The following is a 27958-nucleotide window of genomic DNA, read 5'->3' on the forward strand; positions in this document are numbered from 1 at the left end:
CTTCAAAACTCCAATTTCAGCAATGGACACATCAACCAAACAGAAAATCAGCAAGGAAACAACAGATTTAATGAACACTATAGACCAAATGGACCTAACAGATATCTATAGACTTTTCATCCTACAGTTGCAGAATACATATTCTATTCACAGTACATTGAACTTTATCTAGAATAGACTACATGCTAGGCCATAAAGTCTCATCAAATTCAAAAAAATTGAAATCATACCATGCATCTTCTCTGATAACAATGGATTGAAGCTGGAAATCAACAACTCAAGAATCTCTAGAAAATATGCAAACATATGGAGACTGAACAACATGTTCCTGAAGTGGGTCATGTATAAAGTTAACTGAAAACAGACCTTAGGAAAAAATAAGAATGGGAATAGGAGAGGGAGGAAGATGAACGATGGGAGTGCGAGTGGGAGCGAGGTAGAATGTGAAGACTCACTGTGTTCCTAAAGTTGTATTTATGAAATGCTTGAAGTTTGTATACCTTAAGTAAAAGGATTTTGGACAAAGACAAATAAGTAAATAAAGGATCAACACAGTAAAAAAATTTTCAAACTCAGAACTGCAGTTAAAAATAAACCTGCACTTTCTACTTTTGCAATATTTTCATATTTAGGAATTATACTGCCTATAGACTTATATGTATCCAGACAATTCAGTATTATGATCACAACAGCAGTTTGAAAGAAAACGAATAAAGAACTATCTCCCAATTAATATCAATTAGGTAATTGAGTCCAACTACATTTTAGACTCTTACTAGACAGAAACAGGAATCAGGGCCCAGTGCAGTGGCATATTGGGTAAAGCCATTGCCTGTGACGTTAGCATCCCATAGCAGTTCGAGCCCCAGCTGCTCTACTTCTGATCCAGCTACCTCTTAATGTGCCTAGGTATGCAGCGGAAGATACACCAAGGGCTTGGACCCCTGCCACCCACGTGGGAAATCCAGAATAAGCTCTAGGCTCCTGGCTTCAGTCTGGCCCAGCCCTGGCCATTACAGCCATTTGGAGAGTGAAGCAGCAGATGGAAGATTTCTCTCTCTGTAACCCTGTCTCTCAAATGAATAAAATAAAAATCTCAAGAAAAAAAAAAAAAAGAAACAGGAATCAAAGGTTCTATGAAAATTTTATCTTTGTAGTTTTAAAAACTGAAAAATATGCTTTAAGTTATAGCTGAAGTAGTATGTAGGAAACATACCAATGAGCCAAAACCAAGGGTCCAAAAATGTTCATTTCGGACTTCTAAAACTCCATCCAAGGTAGACACCTAATCAAAAACACAGAAATAGGTTACCATAGTTGTCACACATCCAACATAGTTCAGTCATATTATAGACTTGCTCTAGGCTTGACATGACACATCCAAACCCTGCCCAAGGATGTTCATTAGCCAACATAAATCCCAAATCACTTAAGACACCTGCCTGCTGGTTCAGTACTGACCCATGACCCTGTCTTCTCAACTTGTCTGCCTCAATCTTTCTAAAATGAGGTACTGACCACTCAATTGGAATTTCTTCGCTGCACTTCTTCAACTATGTATTTTTTTTAAAGATTTTGTTTATTTATTTGAGAGGCAGAGTTACAGAGAGAGGGAGAAACAAAAAGGTCTTTCATCCACTAGTTCACTCCTCAAATGATCCCAACAGCATTGGCGATCTGAAGACAGAAGCCTGGAACTTCTTCCAGGTCTCCCACGCAGGTGGAGGGGCCCAAACACTTGGGCCATCTTCCACTGCTTTCCCAGGACATTAGCAGGGAACTGGATCAGAAGTGGAGCAGGGAGGCACGAACTGGTACCATATGGGATGCCGGCACTGCAGGTAGCAGCTTTACCTGCTATGCCACAGCACCAGCCCCATGATTTTTTTTTTTTTTAATTAATTTATTTATTTGAAAAGCAGAGTTACAGAGAGAGGAAGAGACTGAGAGAGATTTTTCATCCACTGGTCTACTCCCCAAGTGGCCACAAAGAAGCCAGGAGCCTGGAACTCTGGGTCTCCAACTCCATCTAGGTTTCCCATGTGGGTAACAAGGGCCCATGCACTTGGGCCATCTTCCACTGCCTTCCCAGGCACATTAGTAGAGAGCTGGATTGGAAGTGGTGCAGCCGACCCTCCAACTGGCACTCACATGGGATGCCAGCATTGCAGAAGGGGCTAAACCTGCTGTGCCACAAGTCCTGCCCCTGTATGGTTCTTTTAATTTTAGTAACATTCCATATATTTATACACAACACTTGTGGTATCCATTCTGTGTGTGTGTGTGTGTGTGTGTGTGTGTTTTCTCCCATCCAAGTACTAACCAGGCCTGCTTAGCTTTCAAGATCTGATGAGACTGAGTGCATGCGGGGTAACAGAGCCACAGACTTCTTGGTTTTCTAGATGACATCTTTCTCTTGATTCCCTTATAACACACCTCAGCACAACAAGGATGTTATTTGCATACAGACCAATAGGAAATTCCAAGGCCGATACCCAATGTGAGCCTTTGTACAGCGGCAGTGGAGACATTTGTGGGGCCCAGCTTCACTTTCTGAGACAAACAGGCAGCTACATGGGTAAAAATGGCCTTTGTGGTACTGACCAGCAACAGTTTAAAACAGTTTGAATGTCTCAGTAATAAAATCATCTTATTTCCTCCTTAGTTAGCAGATGGAAATTTCTGACAATAAAGTTGAAATCCCCAGAACAAGATGTTAGGTGGTAATGCCACCAACATGTCAAAGTGGGCTTTGACTGCATGCCAACGTCACATCTGACTACAGGGTAAGAAACTCAGCCCTGAAACAGATGACAGGGTGGTCTCTAAACCCTCACCTCCCACATTTCTTTCAAGTGAATCTGATTTTCAAACTGAGCAATTACCCAAACTTTTCAATTTTTGCCACCATGTTACAGCCCCCACCTCATTATTACCAAGAACACAACCATCCCTAAAATAAAATTCATGTAGGGTCCAATACAGTATTATGTATACGTACCTTTTCAATTTACTAATATAAATGAAGGTGGCTGTGTTTACTAATTCCATCTTACCTCTCTGATAAGTTTGTCCAACTGACCAATAACATGGGGTGGTGTTGTCTGGGGGAAAAAGAAAGTATAAATAATGTAGAGAGAAAAAAGTTCCCAAGAATGATCCAGAAACCGCTGCAAACAGATTGTGAACCAGGCTCTGCTTTGACTGCTACCCTATTGTGATTTTAAGAAGAGCAGTTTCTTTCTTATTTAGTTATTTAAGATTTACTTTATTTATTTGAAAAGCAGAGTTGGGGGAGCACTGAGAGAGAGAGAGAGACAGAGAGAGAGATCATCCATTTGCAGGTTCACTCCCCAAATTACCACTATGGCTGGGGCTGGGCCATGCCAAAGCCAGAGCCTATAATTCCATCTGGGTCTTCCATGTGGATGGCAGGATCCCAAATACTTGCACCATCTTCCACTGTTTTTCCAGGTGTAGGGAGCTGGATCAGAAATGGAGCAGCAGAGACTCAAACCAGTGTCCATGGAATGCCAGCATAGCAGGTGGTAGCTTTACTCACTAGGCCACAATGCCAGCCCCATGGGAAGAGTGATTTCACTGAGGCAACATTAAGAATTGGCTGAGGCCGGCGCCGCGGCTCAATAGGCTAATCCTCCACCTGTGGCGCCAACACACCAGGTTCTAGTCCCAGTTGCCCGTCTTCCAGTCCAGCTCTCTGCTGTGGTCCGGGAGTGCAGTGGAGGATGGCCCAAGTCCTTGGGCCCTGCACCCTATGGGACACCAGGATAAGCACTTGGCTCCTGCCTTCGGATCAGCGCGGTGCGCCAGCCGCGGTGGCCATTGGAGGGTGAACCGATGGCAAAGGAAGACCTTTCTTTCTGTCTCTCTCTCTCACTGTCCACTCTGCCTGTCAAAAAAAAAAAAAAAAAAAAAAATTGGCTGCACTTTAGAACAAGCTGACTTACAGAACTAAACAAGCTGACTTATAGACCTAACCAAACAACAGAAAATTTCCAATGGCTTAAAAAATTAAATTTTATATAGGACACAACACTTTATAACTATTATCTTATTGTTATTACTGCCTCTGAAAATGAAGCCACAACCCCTAAGTTTTAGAAAAGGAACAAGAGTAGTAAGACAAAAGAACAGGGGCCAGCACTGTGGCACAGCAGGTAAAGCCACCATCTGCAGTGCCGGCATCCCATATGGGTGCTGGTTTGAGTCCCAGCTGCTCCACTTCCAATCCAGCTCTCTGCTATGGCCTGGGAAAGCAGTAGAGGATGGCCTAAGTCCTTGGGCCCCTGCACCCATGTGGGAGACCCAGAAGAAGCTTCTGGCTCCTGGCTTCAGCCAGCAGCTCCGGCGCAGATCCGGCTGTTGTGGCCAACTGGGGAGTGAACCAGTGGATGGAAGACTTTCTCTCTCTTTCTCTCTTTCTGCTTCTCCTCTCTCTGTGTAACTCTGTTTCAAATAAATAAATCTTAAAAAAAAAAAAAAAAAAAAAGACAGAACAGCAGAGTGTATACACACATCCATCTTGGGAAGCTAGCTTCCTATTCAGGGACTTGTCTGCAGATATGCCTATTGTTTCAACAAGCAGTGATTTTTCTTTTCTTTTTTTTCAACTTGACAGAGAGGAAGCTTCCATATGCTGATTAACTCTAAATGCTTACAACAGCCATGGCTGGACCGGGCATAAGCTGGGAGCCAGGAATGTAATCCTGGTCTCCCACGTATGTGGCAGAAACCCAATCTCTTCAGCCATCTCTGTTGCCTTCCAGGGACTAAGTTGGCAGGAAGCTGGAAATAGTATTCAAACCCGGATACTCCAATGTGAACCGCAGGCATCTTAACTTCTAGGATAAAGTCTCACTTTCAATTCATTGTTTTTCATATTAAGTTTGAAATGGAAGTCTCGCTGGGGCTGGCGCTGTGACACAGCAGGTTAAGTAGCAGCCTGCATGTCAGCATCCCACATGAGTGCTGGTTCGTGTCCCTTCTGCGCCATTTCCAATCTTGCTCCCCACTGGTGAGCCTGGAAAAGGAACGGAAGATGGCCCAAGTATTTAGACCCTGCACTCACATGAGGGAACCAGACAGAGTTCTAGCTCTTGGATTTGCCATGGTCCAGCCCCAGCCATTGTGGCCTTTTGGGGAGTGAACCAGCAGACGGATGATCTCCTCTTTCTGTCTCTCCCCCTCTCCTTATAACTCTGCCTTTCAAATAAATAAATATTTTTTTGAAAACAATTTAAGTCTCCCTGGCCCAATAACAGAAAATCATAACCAGCTTACTCAGTAGTCAAAGCACATTTACTAAAGGAAAATAAGTATCAAAAACAAAACTAAGTGGGGCCAACACTGTGGTGTAGAAAGTTAAGCCTCCACCTGCAGCACTGGCATCCCATATGGGCACTGATTCCAGTCCTGGCTGCTCCACTTCTGATCCAGCTCCCTGCAAAAGGCCTGGGAAAGCAGTGGAAAATGGTCCAAATGTTTGGGCTCCTATACCCACGTGGGAGACCTTGAAGAAGCTCTTGGCTTCTGGCTTCTGCTTGGTCCAGTCTTGGACATTGCAGACATTTGGGGAGTGAACCAGTGGATGGAAGACCTCTCTCTCTGTCTCTGCCTCTTTAACTCTGCCTCGCAAAAAAAAAAAAAAAAAAAAAAAAAAAAAAAAATTTAAAAAAAAGTAACATTGCTTTCACTTGAAACATTACTAGAGACAAATAATTTTAAGTTCATGATTTTGTGATCCATCAAAATACAAAAGAATTTATGTTGATTTTACTGGCCAGTGAAATATTATCTGGTTCTTACGATATGAATTTCAGAAATTATGGTCTGAAAATTTCTTTTTTTTCTCCCTCCTTTTCTTCTTCTTCTTCTTCTTTTTTTTTTTTTTTTTTTTTGAGAGGCAGAGACAGCACAAGAGCTCCAAGCTTCAAACTCAAACACATACAATTTCTTAGTCTGGCAGGAGAACGTGGCAAACAAGAAGCTTGCACACGGAGAGAAGAGCCTTACCTGGAGCAGGACTTTCCCGCTGTACACACTCATGGGGTACATAGTGCCAAAGGTCATCAGGGCAATGGCTATTGCAGAGGCCGTATCTACAGCAAAATAATTACTAAAGGAAAAAAACAATTCTCAATCCTAAATGCATGGCTCACCAGGCATCTCACAACCCAATCTACTCAACATGAATTATCTCAAGCAATGGGACTGTATCACAGACGGCTGCTATAGGCAAGACCACATATCAAAGAAAAAAAAACAAGTTTTTAGAATCCTTTCTTGTCAAAGTTAACAGGACAATAACTAATAATTAAGTTAAACAGTGTGGTGAGACACATGTGAGCATTTCCCCACCGTGTATTTTTCAATCTACTTCTCAACTACGAAGATTTCAAATATATTACTTGCTTGAGACAGATAAATTAAAAAAAAATCCTTAACTAGTAAATTCTGATACAGAGACTAACAGTACTCATCATCATTCCACCAATTTTCCTGTAAATAATCATTCTTCCCAGTGAAGTTGTTCAGCACTCCCCAGAGTTTCACAAGAATCTGCAGATCTGTTACAGCAGCACCGCAGCTGAGGTGGAGCACCTCACGCACGTCAGACCGTGCGGAAGTTCTAGTAACACGACAGACTGAAAGGCCAGTGGTTGCAAGCTGCTCTTGTACTTTAACTTTTCCCACAAGCTGAAAATAGACAAGAGTAAGACATAGTCCCCAACACAGAAACAGGAGCGCCACAAATGAACAACATAATGAAGTACTATGGGTAAAAAGTAAAACTGTCTATACAGGGCACCATAGACGCACAAAGGTGAGTGACAAGGCTCCTGTGGATGGGGAAATAATCCAGAGAGGCTAAACAAGAAAGGCAGAGGTGCCGTTTGAGCTGAGCCTTCATGTATGAGTGAGATGATGGGAGGAAGGTTTTCAGACAGTGAATGCACCAAACGCAGGGTGTAATGGAGCAATGACATCACAGTTAAGTGTACACAGCTGGAAACCAGTGAGGTTGGTAGGGGCTTGATAGCACAGGACTCCATGCTAAAAACATCAAATTTTCATCAACCTTTGCATGTTTCCGGCTATCCAGCTGTGTATACTTAACTGTTCCATCAGAGTGTTATACCCTTGCACTTAAGGCCATTACCTGCAGCCTCCCAAGGAGTTTATTAGAAGGAAGCTGGAACTGGAAACACAGCTGGAATTGAAACCTAGGCACTTTGACATGAGATGCACCCCAAGGGCTGTCTTAACTTCTGTGCCACTCATTTCCAGATTGGCAATTTTTTTTTTTTTCCTTTTTTTTTTTTTTTTTTTTTTTTTTTTTTTTTTTTTTGACAGGCAGAGTGGACAGTGAGAGAGAGAGACAGAGAGAAAGGTCTTCCTTTGCCGTTGGTTCACCCTCCAATGGCCGCCGCGGCCGGCGCGCTGCGGCCGGCGCACCGCGCTGATCCGATGGCAGGAGCCAGGAGCCAGGTGCTTCTCCTGGTCTCCCATGGGGTGCAGGGCCCAAGCACCTGGGCCATCCTCCACTGCACTCCCTGGCCACAGCAGAGGGCTGGCCTGGAAGAGGGGCAACCGGGACAGAATCCGGCGCCCCGACCGGGACTAGAACCCGGTGTGCCGGCGCCGCTAGGCGGAGGATTAGCCTAGTGAGCCGCGGCGCCGGCCCAGATTGGCAATTTTTAAAGATTTATTTATATATTTGAAAAGCTGAGTTACAGAGAGAGGGAAAGACAGAGAGTGAGAAAGAGAGACTGAATGAGAACCTTCCATCTCCCAGTCTGCAACGGCTAGGGTTGGGCCAAGCCAAAGTCAGGATCCAGGAGCTTCATCCAAATCTCCCACATGGGTGCAGAGGTTCAAGTACTTGTGCCATCTTCAGCTACTTTTCCAGGCTCAGTAGCAGGGAGTTGGGTCAGAAGTGGAGCAGCCAGGACTAGAACCAGTGCCCAATGAGGATGCTGGCATTGCAGGCAGCTGCTTTATCCACTAAGCCACAACACCAGCCCTGGCAATTTTTAATGATTCTATTTATAGCAAAATATAAAATGACTATTAACTGTTGAAAATGAAAATTAAAAGATCAGAAAATAGTCCAAGGAAATAATAAAACAGGCCTTAACTGGGATAGGAGCAGAAACAATGGGGAAGAAGGGACAAATGAAAGTTAAGGAACATTTAGAGCTTGTGTGGCAAAAGGTGAGAGGGGAAGGAGGAGAAGTAGGTATTTAAGAATGCATTTTAGGGCCAGCGCCGCAGCTCAATAGGCTAATCCTCCGCCTGTGGCGCTGACACCCCAGGTTCTAGTCCCAGTTGGGGCACCAGATTCTGTCCTGGTTGCTCCTCTTCCAGTCCAGTTCTCTGCTGTGGCCCAGGAGTGCAGTGGAGGATGGCCCAAGTGCTTGGGCCCTGCACCCGCATGGGAGACCAGGAGAAGCACCTGGCTCCTGGCTTCGGATCAGCGCGGTGCACCGGCCGTAGCACGCTGGCTGCAGCAGCCATTGGAGGGTGAACCAAGGGAAACAAAGGAAGACCTTTCTCTCTGTCTCTCTCATTGTCCATTCTGCCTGTCAAAAAAAAAAAAAAAAAAAAAAAAAAAAAAAAAAGGAATGCATTTTAGGGGCTAGCGCTGTGGTATAGCGGGTAAAGCCACCACCAGTGCCGGCATCCTATATGGGCACCAGTTCAAGTCCTCGCTGCTCCACTTCTGAATCAGCTCTCTGCTCTGGCCTGGGAAAGCAGCAGAAGGTGGCCCAAGTCCTTAGGCCTCTGCACCTACCAAGACCCAGAAGAAGCTCCTGGCAGCTTTGGACGTGGCGGCCAGTTAGGGAGTGAGCCAGCAGATGGAGGATCTCGATTCTCTCTCTCTCTCTCTTTCTTCCTGCCTTTCCTTCTTTCTCTGTATAACTCTGACTTTCAAATAAATAAATTAATTTAAAAATACACATTTTAGGGGTGGGCACTGTGGTGCAGAGGTTAAACTGCTGCTTGGGATGCCTGTATCCCACATCAGACTGCCTGGGATCAAGTTCCACCTGCACCCTCTGATCCAGCTTCCTGTCAATGCTGATGGGAGACAGTAGATGATGGGCCAAGTACTTGAGTCCCTGCCACCTGTGAGTGACCTGGAAAGAGTTCCTGGCTCCTGGCTTCAGCATGGCCCAGCTCCAGCTGTTACGGGCATTTGGGGAGTGAACCACCAGTTGGAAGATATCCCTCTCTTGCTCTGCCTTCGAAATTGATAAAAATGAAAAACATTGGAAAAAAATTGATGCTTTGGAATTCTTATTTATTTATTTATTTATTTACTTGACAGGTAGAGTTACAGAGAGAGAGAGAGAGAGAGGTCTTCTTTCCGTTGGTTCTATCTCCAAGTGGCCGCAACAGCCGGAGCTACACTGATCCAAAGCCAGGAGCCAGGTGCTTCCTCCTGGTCTCCCATGCGGGTGCAGGGGCCCAAGCACTTGGGTCATCCTCCAATGCTTTCCCAGGCCACAGCAGAGAGCTGGACTGGAAGAGGAGCAACCAGGACTCAAACCGGCACCCATATGGGATGCCGGCGCTGCAGGCGGAGGATTAACCTAGTACGCGATGGCACCAGCCCCAATGCTTTGGAATTCTTCAAAAAATTAAAATATATGGGATGGGCATTTGATGCAACAGTTAAGTAGTTACCTGGGATGTCAGCATCCTATATCTGGTACAAGTCCTAGCTACTCTGCTTTTGATTTAGCTTCTTGCTAATGTGCACCCTGGGAAGCAGCAGGTGATGGCTCAAGTACCTGAGTCCCCGTCATCCAAGTATGAGACCTGGATGAAGTTCTGGACTCCCAGCTTCATCCTGGCCCAGCCCTGGCTGTTGTGGGCATCTAGGAAATGAACCAGCAGATGGAAATACCTCTCCATCTGTCTCTATGTCTCTCTGCCTTTCAAATAAATAAAAATTTAAAAACAAATACATTATTGTCTTTAAAAATTAAATATAGAATTGCCACATGATCTACCAATTCCACTTCTGGGTATATACACCCAAGAATTGAAATCAGGGGCTAAAACAGCATTTGCACACCCATGCTCATAGCTGCACTCTTTATAATCATCAAATTATAGAAACAAACCAATTGTCTATCAGTGGATGAATCAGTACAAAATCTGGTATGTGCATACAATAGAAAGTTACTCAAACTTAGAAAGGAAGAATTCTGACCAGCTATAAACCTTCAAAACATTATGCTAAGTGAATTGGGCCAAACACAAATGAACAATTATACAATTATATAAAGTGCTTAGAGCAGTCAAATTCATATAAGCAGAAAGTAGAATGGTGGTAACCAGCGGCTGTGTAGAGAGGAAACAGGGATTTAAGGGGTATGAAGTTTCAGTTAGGAATGATGAAAAAGCTCTGGAGATGAATAATGACTAGTTGCACAAAAGCATGAATGTGGGACCAGCGCTGCGGCGCAGCAGGTTAATGCCCTGGCCTGAAGCGCCAGCTCCCATATGGGCACTGGTTCTAGTCCTGGCTGCTCCTCTTCCAATCCAGCTCTCTGCTGTGGCCTGGGAAAGCAGTAGAAGATGGCCCAAGACCTTGGGCCAATGCACCCGTGTGGGAGACCCAGAAGAGGCTCCTGGCTTCGGATCGGTGCAACTTCGGCCGTTGCGGTCAGTTGGGGAGTGAACCATTGGATGAAAGACCTCTCTCTCTCTCTGCCTCTCCTCTCTCTCTGTGTGACTCTGACTTTCAAATAAGATTTATAAATTAATAAATGTATTAACAAATTTATTAATAAATTTTATTTATAAATTATTGTAAATTAATAACCTAGTCCTCCTCATTTTTCAGAAGACAACACTGGAAGACAGGACTTAACCAAAGTTACACAGGTCAAAAGCAAGATACTAGAAGCTAGAGCCCGACCTATCCTGCTGACAACCTTAAAAGTCAGTGGCCCCAAACTGAAACACACCTGACAGCAAAAAAAAATACTTACTTAATTTCAATCAGCATATATGTAATACAAAGAGCAAATGCTCCAGCAAGATCAATCAACACAAATGGATTCATTCGGGGAAGGAAGATACTGCTAAGTCCTGGAATAATTCCACACAAGCTAGGAAGAAACAAAAAGAGTAATCACTGGCAGATCACATGTGATACTAACAAAAGCTCTGTAGAGGACAACTTGTATTTTATTATCAGGTAACAGATCTCTTAAAGTAAAGAGGACTTAAGACCAATGCTCTTTAAGTTGTAAGGTCTCTCTTGCATTACCAATTAAAAAGTGAAAGGATAAGAATTTGAATGGTATGATTTACGTAGTAACCTCAGCATTGGCATTAAATTCCCATGACAGATGCATTTCTTGTGCATTCTTTTAAGACTATGATATCACGAAACTCCATAATATCTTACCTTCGACTCAGATCCGCAACATGCTCTTGAAGCCAGCTTGTACTGGCAGCTTTAAGAAGAAAATACTTAAATTATCTATAGTGAATAAACCACTACCAGAATTACTTGACTTCTTTAATTTAAAAAATTTGTCAGTTACTCTACAATCTTAAAAAGCGACAAATCTATAACTTTTTCTTCTTTTATGCTCTTCAGATACTAAGTCAAAAGCAGTTTTAACTATAATATACAGTTGACCTAAGGAGTTAGTGAGCTTATATGTCACTGTTACTGTGAATTTCAAGTAACACACTGTACAGCAGTGCTGCCTCACTAGTGTGCAGCAACTGAATCACAGGTATACCACTTGTTCATTCCACCAGCATTCATTTCATCTTGTCCCTGCACAAGAAGCATCACAGCTCAAGCATCCTCTTTCATTTATCCCAAGGTGTTATAGAAATATTGGTGTATTTTAAAAATTTATTTATTTGAGACAGATATACAGAAGCAGAGCTCCCATTTACAGGTTCACTCCCAAATACCCACAATAGCTGGGTCTGGACTGGACTGAAGCTGTGAGACAAGAATTCAACCCACGTCCTGCCAACCACATGGGTGACAGGAATCCAACTACTTTACCCATCATCACTGTCACCCAGCATCTGCATTAACAGGAAGCTGGTGTCAGGATCTGAAGCCAGAGATCAAATCTAGGCACTCGGGGTCCAGTGCCATGGCTCACTTGGTTAATCCTCTGCCTGAGGCGCCGGCAACCCATATGGGCACCAGGTTCTAGTTCCAGTTGCTCCTCTTCCAGTCCTGCTCTCTGCTGTGGCCCGGAGGGCAGTGGAGGATGCCCCAAGTGCTTGGGCGCCTGCACCCATGTGGGAGAGCAGGAGGAAGCACCTGGCTCCTGGCTTCGGATTGGTGCAGTGCCGGCCGTAGCAGCCACTTGGGGGGTGAATCAACGGAAGGAAAACCTTTCTATCTGTCTCTCTCACTGTCTATAACTCTACCTATCAAATAAATAAATAAAAATCTTAAAAAAAAAATCTAGGCACTCTGATATGGATGTGGGTGTATTAAGTGGTATCTTAATGACTACGCTAATGCCTGCCCCTTCATTTTTTTACGTGTACTACGATGTAAAAAAGATTGCAAAGCCCATAGAAAAGAACAGTAGAGCAGCTCAGAAAAGACTCTGATGCCAGAATATCTGGTTTTAAATCCCAGTTCTCCTTACAACTGCATGTGTGGCCTTGGGTAAGTGATTTATTCTATCGGTATACCTCAAAGTAAAATGGAGATAATAAAATTATTTCATAAAGTTATGGGGAGAATTAAATAGGTTATTCTATATAAGGCATTTAATCAAGTGCTAGCATACACAAAATGTTCAATATTATTTTCCTCTCAAATTTCAAATAATTACATAAATCTTGACGTTTCTGGGGACCTTCATTTCCAGCCAATGAAAATACAAAATATATAACCTTTCTGAAAATAAATTTGGCAGTATGTGTATATATCAAAGCCTTTCAAAAACATATTTTTAATCTAGTTAATAAGTTTTTCCCTGAGTCAGAAAAACATAATTTGATAAAAAAAAAGGGTAAAGACAGCATTATTTATAAAAAGTTAGAAATACATTAGATAATACATATGTGTGTATAGAAAAAAAGTAAATAGAATAAAATAGAAATGTTAACAGATGTGGGGTGAGGGTGTGGAGCAGCTGGTTAGCTGCTGCCTGTGAAATGGGCATCCCATATTAGAGTGCCAGTTCACATTCCGGAAGTACTGCTTCCAATTCAATGCACCCAGGAAAAGAGCAAAGGATGGCGGCACAAGTACCTGGGCCCCTGCAACCCACATAGGAGACGCTGATGAAGCTCTGGGCTCCTGGATTTGGCCTGACCCAGCCCCAGCCGTTACAGATGGAAGATCTCTTTCTCTCTCTCTCTCTCTCTGTCACTCTGCCTTTCTTTTTTTTTTTTTTTAAGATTTATTTTACTTATTTGAAAGACAGTGACAGAGAGAAGTAGAGACAGAGAAAGTCTGCCATCTGCTGGTTCACTCCCCAGATGGCTTCAATGGCTGGAGCTGTGCCAATCCGAAGCCAGGAGCTTCTTCCAGGTCTCCCACGTGGGTGCAGGAGCCCAAGGACTTGGGCCATCTTCTACTGATATCCTGGACCATAGAAGAGAGCTGGATCGGAAGAGGAACAGCCAGGACTAGAACTGGTACCCATATGGGATGCCGGCACTTCAGGCCAGGGCTTTAACCCACTGCACCACAGCGCCAGCCCTTCTGCTTTTCAAATAAATAAATCTGTAAAAAAAGTGTCAATAGATGTTATCTCTGAGTCTAAGATATCAGTTTTCTTTTTCTTTTTTTTTTTTTTTCTTTTTTTTGACAGGCAGAGTGGACAGTGAGAGAGACAGAGAGAAAGGTCTTCCTTTGCCGTTGGTTCACCCTCCAATGGCCGCCGCAGCTAGCACGCTGTGGCCGGCGCACTGCGCTGATCCGATGGCAGGAGCCAGTAGCCAGGTGCTTTTCCTGGTCTCCCATGGGGTGCAGGGCCCAAGCACTTGGGCCATCCTCCACTGCACTCCCGGGCCACAGCAGAGAGCTGGCCTGGAAGAGGGGCAACCGGGACAGAATCCGGTGCCCCGACCGGGACTAGAACCCGGTGTGCCGGCGCCGCTAGGCAGAGGATTAGCCTAGTGAGCCGCGGCACCGGCCCTCAGTTTTCTTATACCTTTCTGATCTTTATAGAAAGATAGGATTTCTAAGTCTTTGTACCTTTCTAAAAATCTCTAGAATGAGTGTTATACTATTTTTTTAAAGATTTTATTTATTTATTTGAGAGGTAGAATTACAGACAGTGAGAGGCAAAGACAGAGGGAAAGAGAAAGGTCTTCCTTCTGTTGGTTCACTTCCTAGATGGTCACATCGGCCACTGTGCTGACCCAAAGCCAGGAGCCAGGAGCTTCTTCCAGGTCTCCCATGTGGGTGCAGGGGCCCAAGGACTTGTGCCATCTTCCACCGCTTTCCCAGGCCATAGTAGAGAGCTGGATTGGAAGAGAAGCAGCTGGGACTAGAACCAGCACTCATATGGGACGCCGGTGCCACAGGTGGAGGATTAACCTACTGTACCACAGCGCCGGCCCCAAGTGTTAGACTATTTTTTAAAAATTAGAAGCTTTTTCAAAATGTTATGGTAATCACAAGTGTCATTATTCAGTTTTCTAATTTATGCAGTACTTCTTAAACTCTCTAACTCATACAACTGAAACTCATGTTCATAGCATATATGAAACTGCTTAGATGCCAGTGAGGTTAAGTCTCTGCCTATGGTGCCAGCATCCCCTATGGGTGCTGGTTCAAGTTCCAGCTGCTCCAATTCTTTTTTTTTAATTTTTTTTTTTTTTTTTTTTGACAGGCAGAGTGGACAGTGAGAGAGAGAGACAGAGAGAGAAAGGTCTTCCTTTGCCGTTGGTTCACCCTCCAATGGCCGCCGCTGCAGCCGGCGCACCGTGCTGATCCGATGGCAGGAGCCAGGATCCAGGTGCTTTTCCTGGTCTCCCATGGGGTGCAGGGCCCAAGCACCTGGGCCATCCTCCACTGCACTCCCTGGCCATAGCAGAGAGCTGGCCTGGAAGAGGGGCAACCGGGACAGAATCCGGCGCCCCAACCGGGACTAGAACCCGGTGTGCCGGCGCCGCAAGGTGGAGGATTAGCCTATTGAGCCACAGCGCCGGCCCCAGCTGCTCCAATTCTGATCCTGCTCTCTGCTGATGGCCTGGGAAAGCAGTGGAAGATGGTTCAAGAACTTGGACCCCTGCACACACATGGGAGACCTGGAAGAAGCCCCTGGTTCTTGGCCTTGGATTGGCCCAGCTCCAGCCATTGCGGCCACCTGTGGAGTTAATCAGTGGATTGACGATCTCTCTCTCTCTGTAACTCTGCCTCTCAAATAAATAAATAAATCTTTAAACTTGTATGGAATTTCAGAATGCTTTCATCTTTGTAGGTCTCACAGACCCTCTTTCACTTGTGCTTCTCTATGTTTCAGACTGTAGTATGTCAACACACCCCACTTCTGTTTTCACCTCATTTTTCCATAACACCCTTTGTGAATTAGTATAATCCCAAAACCCTGAAATTATTGAAATGTCAATAAATATGGAACACTAAAGTGAATCAGATAGAATTTGTGAAGCCTTCTAAATAAGAGAGTATTTCAAAAGCAAACAATTTTGCTAACGCAAATATATGCCCATCTACCACTGCTAAACAGAAGTTCCTTGGGGTTTAGTTAGCAAACAGAATATAATTATTTTCCATTAGCTTATCAACTATTCTAAGAATAATGATGCTTCTAAAACGTTCACAACAGGGGCTGGTGCTGTGGTGCAGCAGGTGAATGTCCTGGCCTGAAGCTCCAGCATCCCATATGGGCACCAGTTCGAGACCCGGCTGCTCCACTTCCAGTCCAGCTCTCTGCTATGGCTTGGGAAAGCAGTAGAAGAAGGCCCACGTCCTTAGGCCTTTGCACCCACGTGGGAGACCCGGAAGAAGCTCCTGGCTCCTGGCTTTGGATTGGCACAGCTCTGGCTGTTGCAGCTAATTGGGGAGTGAACCAGAGGATGGAAGACCTCTCTCTCTCTCTCTCTCTCTCTCTGTGCAACTCCAACTTTCAAATAAATAAATAAATATTTAAAAATAAAATAAAAATGTTTAAAACAGAAGTTGGTGTTTTGGTGCAGCAGGTTCAGGCATCACCTGTGACACTGGCATTCCAGGTTCAAATCCTGACTGCTCCACTTCTGATCCACCTCCCTGCTGATGTGCCTGGGAAAGAAGTAGAAGATGGCCCAACAGCTTGGGTCCCTGCTACTCCACGTGGGAGATCCAGAAGGAGCTGCATGCTCCTGGCTTTGGCCTGACCCAGCCCAAGTTGTTGCAGGCATTTGGGGAGTCAACCAGAGGATGGAAGATCTCTCTCTCTCTCTCTCTCCCTCTCTCTATCTGCACCTTTCAAATAAATAAATAAAATCTTAAAAATAAAAATAAAGTGTTTATAACAGACTTTTCTAAGGTATATTAAACATCTAAACTCATTCATTTTATTTGGCAAATATTTCTCATCATATATAACAATAGATAGGTCAGTGCTGCATATCTTTAAATAGTAAGTTATTTAAAGATTGAACTAATAAGATTTTGTTGTGGGGCTAGTGCTGTGGCGTAGCACGTAAAGCCGCCACTTGTGGCACCAGCATTCCTGGCTCCTGGCTTCAGATCAGCTCAGCTCCCAGCACTGCAGTCATTTGGGAAGTGAACCAGCAGATAGAAGATCTCTCTGTCTTTCTTCTATGTGTGTAATTCTGCCTTTCAAATAAATAATCTTCCAAAAATTTTTTGGTTTTATAATTATCTGCTTAAAGACTTTAGAATCCTTTGGGTTCATTCTTTCTTCTCTTCAGAACATACTTTCTCAATGACTATAAGCTAATGAAACAAAGACTTTTTATAAGAGATTAACTGGATTTTTAAAATTAATAGTAAATAAGAAACATACCTTCAGAAACATAAGCAAAAGGTTTATTCCGAATAGAAAGCATCGTGAAAAGGTTGAAAGAAAGAGCCACAAAAGTACCAACTAATAATCTTCCCCTAGAAAGAACAACAATAACATTCACCTTTATTTATTCCTTGGAAATATCAACGTGTAATTTTGCTATGCAGAGAGACAAAGAGATGGGAAAATATAGTTTGCTCCCAGGGTTTAGGAGTTTCAGAGCTGGAATCTAAACTTGGTTTCTAGCCTTATAACCCTTGTCTTGTCTACTGTCACTCTTTCTTAACCAGAACAAAAAAGAACTCTTAGCATTAATATCTTCTTATGGATAATTGCTGCTACAAATTTGCATTAATGATAATAGTCTTTGGTTGATAATATACAAGACATATCAGAAATATCTGAATTAAACTCATCAGAAAAGGCAAGGCCCATATAATAGGCAACAACGTGACTGGTACATATAATTCTCTTCTATTTTGGGAGGTCAAATTTTATATTATAGTATAGAAGAAGCTGCATCTGGAAACAGTGAGGGACATGCAGCCAAAACAGAAAGGCCTTCCTGTTTAGTAAAAACCATCTGGGACTTGGGGGTGTGAAAAGAAGGAATCATGGGATTTGGAGATTTGTGAAATATCAGTGAAAATGTGTACTGCCTCACTCTGAACACTGGACAACATAACTTACTTAAGATATCAATTAATAATTGGAAATCAAACTAGTAATTATATGTTATGTCAAAAATAAAATCTTCCTTGCGGTGCCGGCACACCGGGTTCTAGTCCCGGTCGGGCGCCGGATTCTGTCCCGGTTGCCCCTCTTCCAGGCCAGCTCTCTGCTGTGGCCAGGGAGTGCAGTGGAGGATGGCCCAGGTGCTTGGGCCCTGCACCCCATGGGAGACCAGGAAAAGCACCTGGATCCTGGCTCCTGCCATCGGATCAGCACGGTGCGCCGGCTGCAGTGGCGGCCATTGGAGGGTGAACCAACGGCAAAAGGAAGACCTTTCTCTCTCTGTCTCTCTCTCTCACTGTCCACTCTGCCTGTCAAAATTAAAAAAAAAAAAATAATAAAAAAATAAAAATAAATAAATAAATAAAATCTTACGTGTGTATCTCAGGCTGCTCCAAAAAGCGTTCTGCACTACAAGAAAGAAAAATGTATTAAACATAAGTTGTAAAATTGGAAAGTTTTGTAATTATATAATTACTCTACCTTTCAGTTCAAAACAGTAGTTGAATATTATAATCAACTACTGATTATAAGCAGTGACAAGGCAAGGAGGCTCACAAATCAGCATTAATATGTACCACCAACCCTCTGTTACCAAACCTGCTTCAAGGCATTTATACTAAGCATAATCATGTCTGACAGAATCTTCCATTCACACCTGCTTATGACTGAATTTAGACCTTCAAAAGAGGTAAAATATATGGAAAAGGTAGAAAAGTCTAACATATAAAAAACTCCAGCACTGCTCATTGTAATCTGTAAACTCTTCAAAACAGATGCCCTTCATTGGCTTCTTTCATGTTCCCAAAGGTGTGATAGGTAGAATTTAGAATAATGTCATACACAAACGTACCTTTCTTTTAGTATAAAAAGGGCTCCCAACTGTGCCAAGACGGTGGAGGCAAATACAGCCAGGACTTCTAATCTCTCAAACCTTAAATCAGAAAATTCATCAGATCACTGTAATTCTTTCAGTTCACAAAACGGTCTCTTTAGAACACACATATTCACTTATTCACTCATTCATTAAACACATATGCAGGATACCCAAGTCAGACACATTAGAAAAGACTGGAGAGTTTCTAGAATGATAAGGCAATAAAAATCCAATTAAGATAAGAATGCCATATTCCAGGTAAGAATACCAGTTTGAGTCCTAGTTACTTCACTTCTGATCCAGCTTCCTGCTAACGCACTGTAGAAGGAATTGGGCCCTTGCCACCCATGTGGAAGACCCAGATAGCACGGGAGTGAACCAGCAAATGGAAGATCTCTATCTATTTCTCCCTCTGTCACTCTGCCTTTCAAATAAATAAATAAATAAATCTAAACCAAAAAAAAAAAAAAAAGAGAGCGAGCGAGCGAGAGATGGCTTTGTGGTAGAGTGGGTTAAGCCACCACCTTGATGTCATCCCATGTGATGAAAGATTTCTCCGACTCTCCATCTCTTTGTAACCTTGCCTTTCATATAAATAAATAAATCCTTAAACAAAAGAGAGTACCTAGGAGTAGGTGTTGTGGTACAGCAGGTTAAGCCTCTGCCTGAGACTCCCACATTTCATTTGAAGTGCCAATCTACCTCCTGGCTACTATGCTTTTTTTTTTTTTTTAAAGTCAGAGTTACACAGAAAGAGAAGGAGAGGCACAGAGAGTTCACTCCCCAACTGGCTGCAATGGCCAGAGCTGTGCCGATCTGAAGCCAGAAGCCAGGAGCTTCTTCTGGGTCTCCCACATGGGTGCAGGGGCCCAAGGAGTTGGGCCATCGTCTACTGCTTCCCCAGGCCACAGCACAGAGTGGGATCAGAAGTGGGGCAGCTGGGACTTGAACCATTATCCATATTGGATTCCAGTGTTGTAGGCTGTGGCTTTAACCCACTGAGCCACAGCACAAGCTCTAAAATGTTACTTTTTTAAAGTATTAATTGGAAAGGCAGAGTGACAGGGAGAGAAGGAGAAGAGAGGGAAAAAGAGAGGAAGAGATCTTTCATCCACTGGTTCTCTCCCCACATAGCTGCAACAATCAGAGCTGGGCCAGCCCGAAGCCAATAGTCATGAACTCCATCTGGGTTCCCCAGGAGAGTGGCAGGAACCCAAATACTTGGACCACCATCCACTGTGTCCCAGGTGCATTATGTGCAAGATGACCCAAATCCTTGGACCCCTGTACCCATGTGGGAGATCCAGAAGAAGCTCCAGGCTCTTGGCTTAGTATCAGCCCAGCTCTGGCTACTGTGGCCATTTGGGCAGTAAACCAGTGGGTGGAAGACCTCTCCCTCTCTCTCTCTCTCTGTAACTCTGCTTCTCAAATAAATAGATCTTTGAAAATAATAATAAAATTTTTAAAAAATTCATGAAAAATGGAAAAAAACACCTTATTTTGGTGCAAAAAAATTTGAAATCTCTGCAAAGTTTTTTTTATAAATCACATTTTCCACAAACTTTTTGATGGTCCACTGCATCAAAATATATCACATTGGAGCAAGCATTAGGCCTCGCAATTAATGCACTGCAACCCCTAACTGCAGCTTCCTAATACAGACCCTGTAAATAGGGCTTGGGTGTCAGCCCTATGGACAGCTGGGGAGTGAACCAGTGGATGGAGCACTCTCTGCACACTCTAATAAATTAATGTTTTTTTTTAAACTTTTATTTAATGAATATAAATTTCCAAAGTACAACTTATGGATTACAATGGCTTCCCCCCTATAATGTCCCTCCCACCCAAATTAATGTTTTTAAACAAAAATCCCATCTACTTTAATCTATAAATAGTACACTTACATGAAAATCTTTTGTATTTTCTCTAAAACAAGATATTCAGAAAATATTAAAGAACTTAAAGTAAACATTTTAATTGTATAATTTTATATTTACTGTAAAATTATAAAATATACTTTGTTATATAATTTTATGTTTATAAAATATCAAAGAATCTAATGTGAAAATTTGATTCAAATACGATTTACATAGGGGCCAGCACTGTGGTGTGGTGGGTAAAGCTGCTGCCTGAGACACCTGCATCCCATATGGGAAACAGTTCGTGTCCTGCTACTCCACTTCTGATCCAGCTCCCTGCTAATGGCTTGGGAAAGGCAGAAGAAGATGTCTAGGTGTTTGGGTCCCTGCCACACACACGGTAGACTTAGATAAAGTGTCTGGCTTTGGCCTGGCCCAGCCCTAGCTGTTGAGGCCATCTACAGAGTGAGCCAATGGATAGAGACTCTGCCTCCACCTCTCTCTCTAACTCTCAAATAAATAAAAAAAATCAGGCCGGCGCCGCGGCTCACTAGGCTAATCCTCCACCTACAGCGCCAGCACCCTGGGTTCTAGTCCCGGTTGGGGCGCTGGATTCTGTCCCTGCTGCTCTTCTTCCAGGCCAGCTCCCTGCTGTGGCCCAGGAAGGCAGGGGAGGATGGCCCAAGTGCTTGGGCCCTGCACCCACATGCTCATGGGAGCATGTGGGTGCAGGAGGAAGCACCTGGCTCCTGGCTTCGGATCAGCGCAGCGCGCCAGTTGTAGCAGCCACTTGTGGGGTGAACCAATGGAAAAAGGAAGATCTTTCTCTCTATCTTTGTCTCTCTCACTGTCTCTCTCACTGTCTAACTCTGCCTGTCAAAAAAAAAAAATAATGTTCTAAAAAATATATGAATTACATTACTAACAGATTTCTTGGAAAACGCTTTTCTATTTACTTTCACTATTTTTATTTTTATTTATTTGGAAGGCAGAAAGAGAGATCTCCCATGCACAGGTTCACTCCCCAAATGCCTGCACAGCCAGAACATGGCCTGGTAGAAGTAAGGAGACAAGAACTCGACTCAGATCTCCCACGTGGAAGGCGGGGACTTAGTTACTGAAGCCAACACACGCTATTTCTCAGTGTCTGTATTAAGAAATCTGGCATTGGGAGCAGAGCTGACTCAAACAAAGGCACTATGATATAGGATGCAGCATATCGAACAGCATCTTAATCACTATGCCAACCATGCAACCCCACCATTACTTTCTGATCACTACTTAACTTAGCAGGCAGCATTTGTTTTCCACAAATACTCTCACAAGCTCTTTCCTGCTCACTGTAACTATTATTTAAATAGCAATATGTCAGCAGAAAATGAAGTAATTTGAACTTACCCAAATGAATAGACAGGGCTAGGTTTCCTCATCATTACCCAGTAACTTATTAAACATGTTATTAAGCTAAATGAAAAGAAAAATGAATTTAGTATTATAACTAGAGCTAGACGAGAACACAGAGAAATTAAGTTTTCAGAATTCCTAAGTTGCTGGAAGTTACCAGTGTTTGTACATACTAAATAAATAATTATAATATCCTAATATTTGGTGTATTTGGAAGATGACAGTTTTAACATGGGAAGAAATTGAAGTAGGTTATAATACATTATTAAGTCAGATAATTAGAACCTAAACTCCTATTTTCTCTATTCAAACAATGTTATCAATTCTAAATGATTTCCATAATAGATAATGCTAAAACACACAATATTAATGGTAATATATTTTATTGTGCGCATATACAATGAATTTTAATTTTAATTAGATTTATTGAATTTTTGTTAAAAATTCATGTACTATAACCTTGACAACATTCTGGAAGGGGTAAAATCATACTGACTTTTCAAGTATACCAGGGATTCAGTCCCAAACGACTTACTACAGTGTGACACTCAGGTAACAACTGTCTATTTCAGACCAACTTACATAGATTTAGTTATCTGATTAATGAGAAGACATTCATATTTATTTTAAGATTTATTTGAAAGGCAGAGTTTCAGAGAGGCAGAGGCAGAGACAGAGGTCTTCCACCTGCTGGTTCACTCCCCAAATGGCTGCAACGGCTGAAGCTGGGCCGATCTGAAGCCAGGATCCAGGAGCTTCTTCCAGGTCTCCCATGTGGGTGCAGGGGCCCAAGAACTTGGGCCATCTTCTACTGCTTTCCCAGGCCATAGCAGAGAGCTGGATCAGATGTGGAGCATCCGGGACTTGAACTGGCACCCATATGGGATGTTAGCACTGTAGGTGGTGGCTTCTTTACTTGCTACACCACAGCGCTGGCCCCTGAGAAGACATTCTCATCATGTATTCCTGTCCCAGGCTCTATTGGGCCATGCTAGACTTCCTGATATCAGCTATACAGATTTTCAAATTTTAATACAACTGGACTCAGTGATATTTTTTGACTTCTAAGTTCTGTGTCATCTTTAAGTATTTTCCACATGTTAAATTCTCTTAAGAGTTTAAGTCTCGGGGCTGGTGCCGTGGCTCACCAATCCTCCACCTGTGGTCCGGCACTCCGGGTTCTAATCCCGGTTGGGGCAACGGGTACTAGTCCTGGTTGCTCCTCTTCCACTCCAGCTCTCTGCTGTGGCCCGGGAGGGCAGTGGAGGATGGCCCAAGTGCTTGGGTCCCTGCACCTGCATGGGAGACCGGGAGAAAGCACCTGGCTTCTGATCAATGCAGCACCGGCTGTAGCGGCCATTTGCAGGGTGAACCAACAGAAGGAAGACCTTTCTCTCTGTCTCTCTCTCACTGTCTATAACTCTACCTGTCAGATAAAAAAAAAAAAAAAAAAAGAGTTTAGGTGTACTTTTTTTTTTACAGGCAGAGTTAGACAGTGAGAGAGACAGAGAGAAAGGTCTTCCTTTTTACGTTGGTTCAACCCCCAAGTGGCCACTATGGCCGGTGCATGGTGGCCGGCGCGCTGTGCAGATCAGAAGCCAGGAGCCAGGTGCTTCCTCCTGGTCTCCCATGTGGGTGCAGGGCCCAAGCATTTGGGCCATCCTCCCCTGCCTTCCTGGGCCACAGCAGAGAGCTGGACTGGAAGAGGAGTAACCGGGACAGAATCCGGTGCCCCAACCGGGACTAGAACCCAGTGTGCTGGCACCGCAGGTGGAGGATTAGCCTAATGAGCTGCGGCACTGGCCAAGTATAGGTCTATTATTCAACTTTTTATTTTGTTTATTTTTTTTCTTACACAGTACTCTCCTCTTATCTGTGAGGGATGTTTCAAGATCCATAGTGAATACCTAAAACCACAGATAGTACCACACTCTATATACTGTTTTTTCTTGTCCATATCTACCTATGATAGTCTATAATAAATGGGCAACACTAACTATTATTATTATAAATATAATAATTATAACAATATGCTGTAATAAAAATTCTATGAGGGGTTGGCACTGTGATGTGGTAGGTTAAGCCATCGCCTGCAACAACTCATATGAGTGCCAGTTCAAGTTCCAGGTGCTCCACTTCTGACCCAGCTCCCTGCTAAGGGCCTGGGAAAGCAGTGGAAATGGCCCAATTGCTTGGGCCCCTGCACCCACGTGTGCAGAGACCTGGAAGCAGCTCTTGGCTTTTGGCTTCAGATCAGCATGGCTCCTATTGTTGTGGCCATTTGGAAAGTGAACCAGTGGATGGAATACCTCTCTCTCTGTCTATCCCCTTCTCTGTCAGTAACTCTGCCTCTCAAATAAATAAATAAATCTTTAAAGAAAAAGTTATAAGATTAAAAAAATGTTATATGATTGTGGACTCTCTCAAAATATCTTATTAGACTGTACTCTTTTTCTTGTCATGATGTAGCGACGATACAATGTCTACATGTGAGACAAAGTGAGATAAATGACGTAGGATCTACAGCAGGCTACTATGTGAGCACTGCAACACCATGATTTAATCTGATAACCCAGAGGACAACTAGGCAATCAAGGATGGGAAGTATATATAATGTGGATACACTAGACAAAGAGATGGTTCATAGGCAGGATGCAGTGAGTGGGACAGTACATCATGCTACTCAGTATGCAATTTAAAATTATTATTTCTGGAATTTTCCATTTAATATTTTCAGATTATGGTTAACTGCAGATAACTGAAGCTATTGGAAAATAAAATTACAGGAGATGAAATCACAGATCAGGGGGAACTACTGTGAACTTAGAATAAGCTCATTTAGTTTGCTAAATTAGGGACAATTGACATGTTATGATTTCAAGTGTTTCTAAGAACATGGTTTATCTTTCCATTTTGTCAGGTCTTTTCTAGCCCTTCAGAATTACCTTGAAGTTTTCTTTATACAGAATGTATACATATCTTTTTATGCCTTGTTATTATTCTTTTTTATTTCTGTTTAATTATATATTTTCTTCCATATGTCTCTTGTTTATATGTCCTATATTGACAGTTTGCTTAAGCAAAGAAAACTTGTGGCCAGCGCTCTGGTGTAGCAGGAAAGGCCACTGCCTGCAATGCCAGCATCCTATATGGGCATTGGATCGAGTCCTGGCTGCTCCACTTCCGATCCACCTCTCTGCTATAGCCTGGGAAAGCAGTAGAAGACGGCCCAAGTCCTTAGGCCCCTGAACCCGCATAGGAGACCCGGAAGAAGCTCCTGGCTCCTGGCTTCAGATTGGCCCAGCTCTGACTGTTGTGGCCATCTGGGTAGTGAACCAGCAGATGGAAAACCTCTCTCTCTCATTCTCTGTGTCTCTGCCTCTCTGTAACTCTGCCTTTCAAATAAATAAATAAATCTTTAAAAAAAAAAAAAAAAAAAAACTTCTCCATAAATTCAATGCAATCAATTCCTTATTGGTTCTAAAACATCACAGAGTCTTTCTAAAACTTACCTAAAAAGATCAAAAATGGTCAGGTAGGTATAGGCAGTTAAAGCTGCAAAACAACAAAAAGACGGATTAAAATGGCACTAAGGGGGCACGCAGTTGGCCCAGCAGTTATAACATTGGCTAGGATGCCCACATCCCATGTCAGTGCACCTGGATCTGAATGCCAGCTCTGCTTCTGGAGCAGAACTGTGAGGCAGCAGTGCTGGCTCACATTAACTGGGTTCTTGCCAACCATGTGGGTGGCCTAGGCTTTTGGCCTGATCCAGCCCCAGTTGTTGCAGGCATTTGGTGAGTGAACCAGCAGTTGGGAATGCCTTTGTCTATCTGTTTCTCTCTCTAACTCTAAAGAAAAAAATGTTATGGAAATTTTTCTTAAGAAAATATAACCAGTCTATAAAACTGTTCATAACAAGAGCATCCATTAACCAAAAAAAAAATGTTTTGAGTCATGGCCAATCTCATATAGGCAACTCCTAATAAATTTTGTTTATTAAACAGCCAAGGCTGTTAGCATAAAACCTTCCTTTAGAACTGGATTTCTCTATCTTCAGAAATGAAGCAATAAATACACAAAAGGCCTGTGGCTATTTTTCTATCTGCTTTCAGTACTACTTTAAGTGCATTATTTCAATAGCAAGAAGAAACTAATGAAGCATAAAATCATAGAAGGTCAAGATCACACACACAAAAAATTCCCTTTTTAAGTAAAAGCAAGCAAACCTCAAAATCTTATATAAACTATATAAATTAAAGGTTGTCAAAAGATTTATTTATTTGAAAGGCAGAGTAACAGAGAAGAAAAGTGAGAGAGAAAGAGAGACAGAAAGAAAGAGAGAGAGAGAGAGAGAGAGAGAGAGAGAGAGAACGCTTTCATCTGCAGGCTCACTCCCTAAAAGGCTGCAGTGGCTGGCGTTGGGCCAGGTTGAAGCCAGGAACCCATAACCCCATCCTGGTTTCCCACGTGGGTGGCTGCGGACATGTACTTAGGCCATCATCTGCTGTTTTCTCAAGTATATGAACAGGGAGCTGGGGCTGGATGGGATATGGCTCATCCAGAACTTAAACCAGCTTGAACCAGCACATCATATGGAATGCTAGCATCACAGGCAGCAGCCTAACCCATTGTGCCACAACACTTATTCCTACATTCAAGTTTTAATCCATCTTGTTAAAAAGAAATCTCGGGGCTAGAACTGTAGCAAAGCTTAAGCCTCTGCCTGCAGTGCTGGCATCCCAAATGGGCGCCAGTTCAAGACCCAGCTGCTCCACTTCCGATCCAGCTCTCTGCTAATGCCCCTGGGAAAGCAGAAGAAGATGGGCCAAGTATTTGGGACCCTGCACCCACATGGGAGACCCTGATGAAGCTCCCAACTGTTGTGGCCATTGGGAAGTGAACCAACAGACAGAAGATTTCTCTTTCTCTCCCTCTTTCTCTCTCTTTCCCTCTCTGTATCTCTGCATTTCAAATAAATAAGTAAACCTTAAAAAAAAAAAAAAGGGAAAAGAAAAAGAAAAACAAGTCTATTTCACAATAGATTCAAAAGTTTGCTTTCTTTAATAACATCTTATTTAAAATGATAATGTAGTAACAGATCAACAGACTTTATGGGGCATATTCTCATTTAAATCACTAGAGTTATATATATTATATATTTTAGAATAATAGCCTATGTAAAGAAGATGTATCTTTATTTAAAATCAGAATGAGTGAAATTAATAAACAACTCCATGAAAATGAAAATGGAAACATACCTATACTATTAGTGGAACTGCACCACATAAGCAGGAAGCCAGTACATATCAAGTTTATCGCACCAAAGAGCAGGATCTTCCAGGACTGCAAAAAACAAAGTCACTCTTATTTGTACAGTACATCTCAAGTTAGTGTAATTTATACTCTGATACGCAAAGGACTAAACACAACTTCCTCCAAAAAGTCTCTGTCACATTTTCTATAGCTCTATCCAGCAAGTTACTACTTTAATACACAAATCTAAAACAGTAATTTCAGAAGGACTCAAGAGAAAATCAATTCTTACATAGAACTTCTCAAATAGTAAAGAAAAAAATGCATCTGTACATACATCATTTTCTTTATAAATATGCATACAGAGGGCCGGCGCCGCGGCTCACTAGGCTAATCCTCCGCCTAGCGGCGCCGGCACACCGGGTTCTAGTCCCGGTTGGGGCGCCGGATTCTGTCCCGGTTGCCCCTCTTCCAGGCCAGCTCTCTGCTATGGCCAGGGAGTGCAGTGGAGGATGGCCCAAGTGCTTGGGCCCTGCACCCCATGGGAGACCAGGAAAAGCACCTGGCTCCTGGCTCCTGCCATCGGATCAGCACGGTGCGCCGGCCACAGCGCGCCGGCCGCAGCGGCCATTGGAGGGTGAACCAACGGCAAAGGAAGACCTTTCTCTCTGTCTCTCTCTCTCACTGTCCACTCTGTCTGTCTGTCAAAAAAAAAAAAAAAAAATGCATACAGAGACAAGAATAAAGCAAAGAGGATAAAATATAAGCAACTGGTGAATCTGATAAGACATGATGGTGTTACACTAATCATG

The 27958-nt window shown here is 43.1% G+C and overlaps 1 protein-coding gene across 9 annotated transcripts in view; it reads right to left on the reverse strand.

Moving 5' to 3' along the window:
• SLC30A6 (solute carrier family 30 member 6) overlaps positions 1 to 27958 on the reverse strand; it is a 50034-nt gene that overhangs the window by 11109 nt on the left and 10967 nt on the right. Inside the window, exons 3-13 of one of the 9 annotated variants that reach the window (XM_051843026.2) lie at positions 27152 to 27236; positions 25403 to 25445; positions 21885 to 21950; positions 18604 to 18684; positions 18126 to 18161; positions 17019 to 17113; positions 11450 to 11498; positions 11028 to 11147; positions 6034 to 6136; positions 3057 to 3104; positions 1217 to 1285 (exon numbers count right to left, since the gene is read on the reverse strand). In XM_051843026.2, the coding sequence (XP_051698986.1) occupies positions 1217 to 1285; positions 3057 to 3104; positions 6034 to 6136; positions 11028 to 11147; positions 11450 to 11498; positions 17019 to 17113; positions 18126 to 18161; positions 18604 to 18684; positions 21885 to 21950; positions 25403 to 25445; positions 27152 to 27236 (795 nt within the window). Of the gene's footprint in view, positions 1 to 1216; positions 1286 to 3056; positions 3105 to 6033; positions 6137 to 11027; positions 11148 to 11449; positions 11499 to 17018; positions 17114 to 18125; positions 18162 to 18603; positions 18685 to 20531; positions 20554 to 21884; positions 21951 to 25402; positions 25448 to 27151; positions 27237 to 27958 lie in introns of those variants that run through there. The other 8 variants (XM_051843032.2, XM_051843031.2, XM_051843027.2 and 5 more) reach the window with 8 other exon arrangements.

Source organism: Oryctolagus cuniculus, chromosome 2 (genome assembly GCF_964237555.1).
Source record: "Oryctolagus cuniculus chromosome 2, mOryCun1.1, whole genome shotgun sequence".
NCBI classification, from domain to species: domain Eukaryota; kingdom Metazoa; phylum Chordata; class Mammalia; order Lagomorpha; family Leporidae; genus Oryctolagus; species Oryctolagus cuniculus.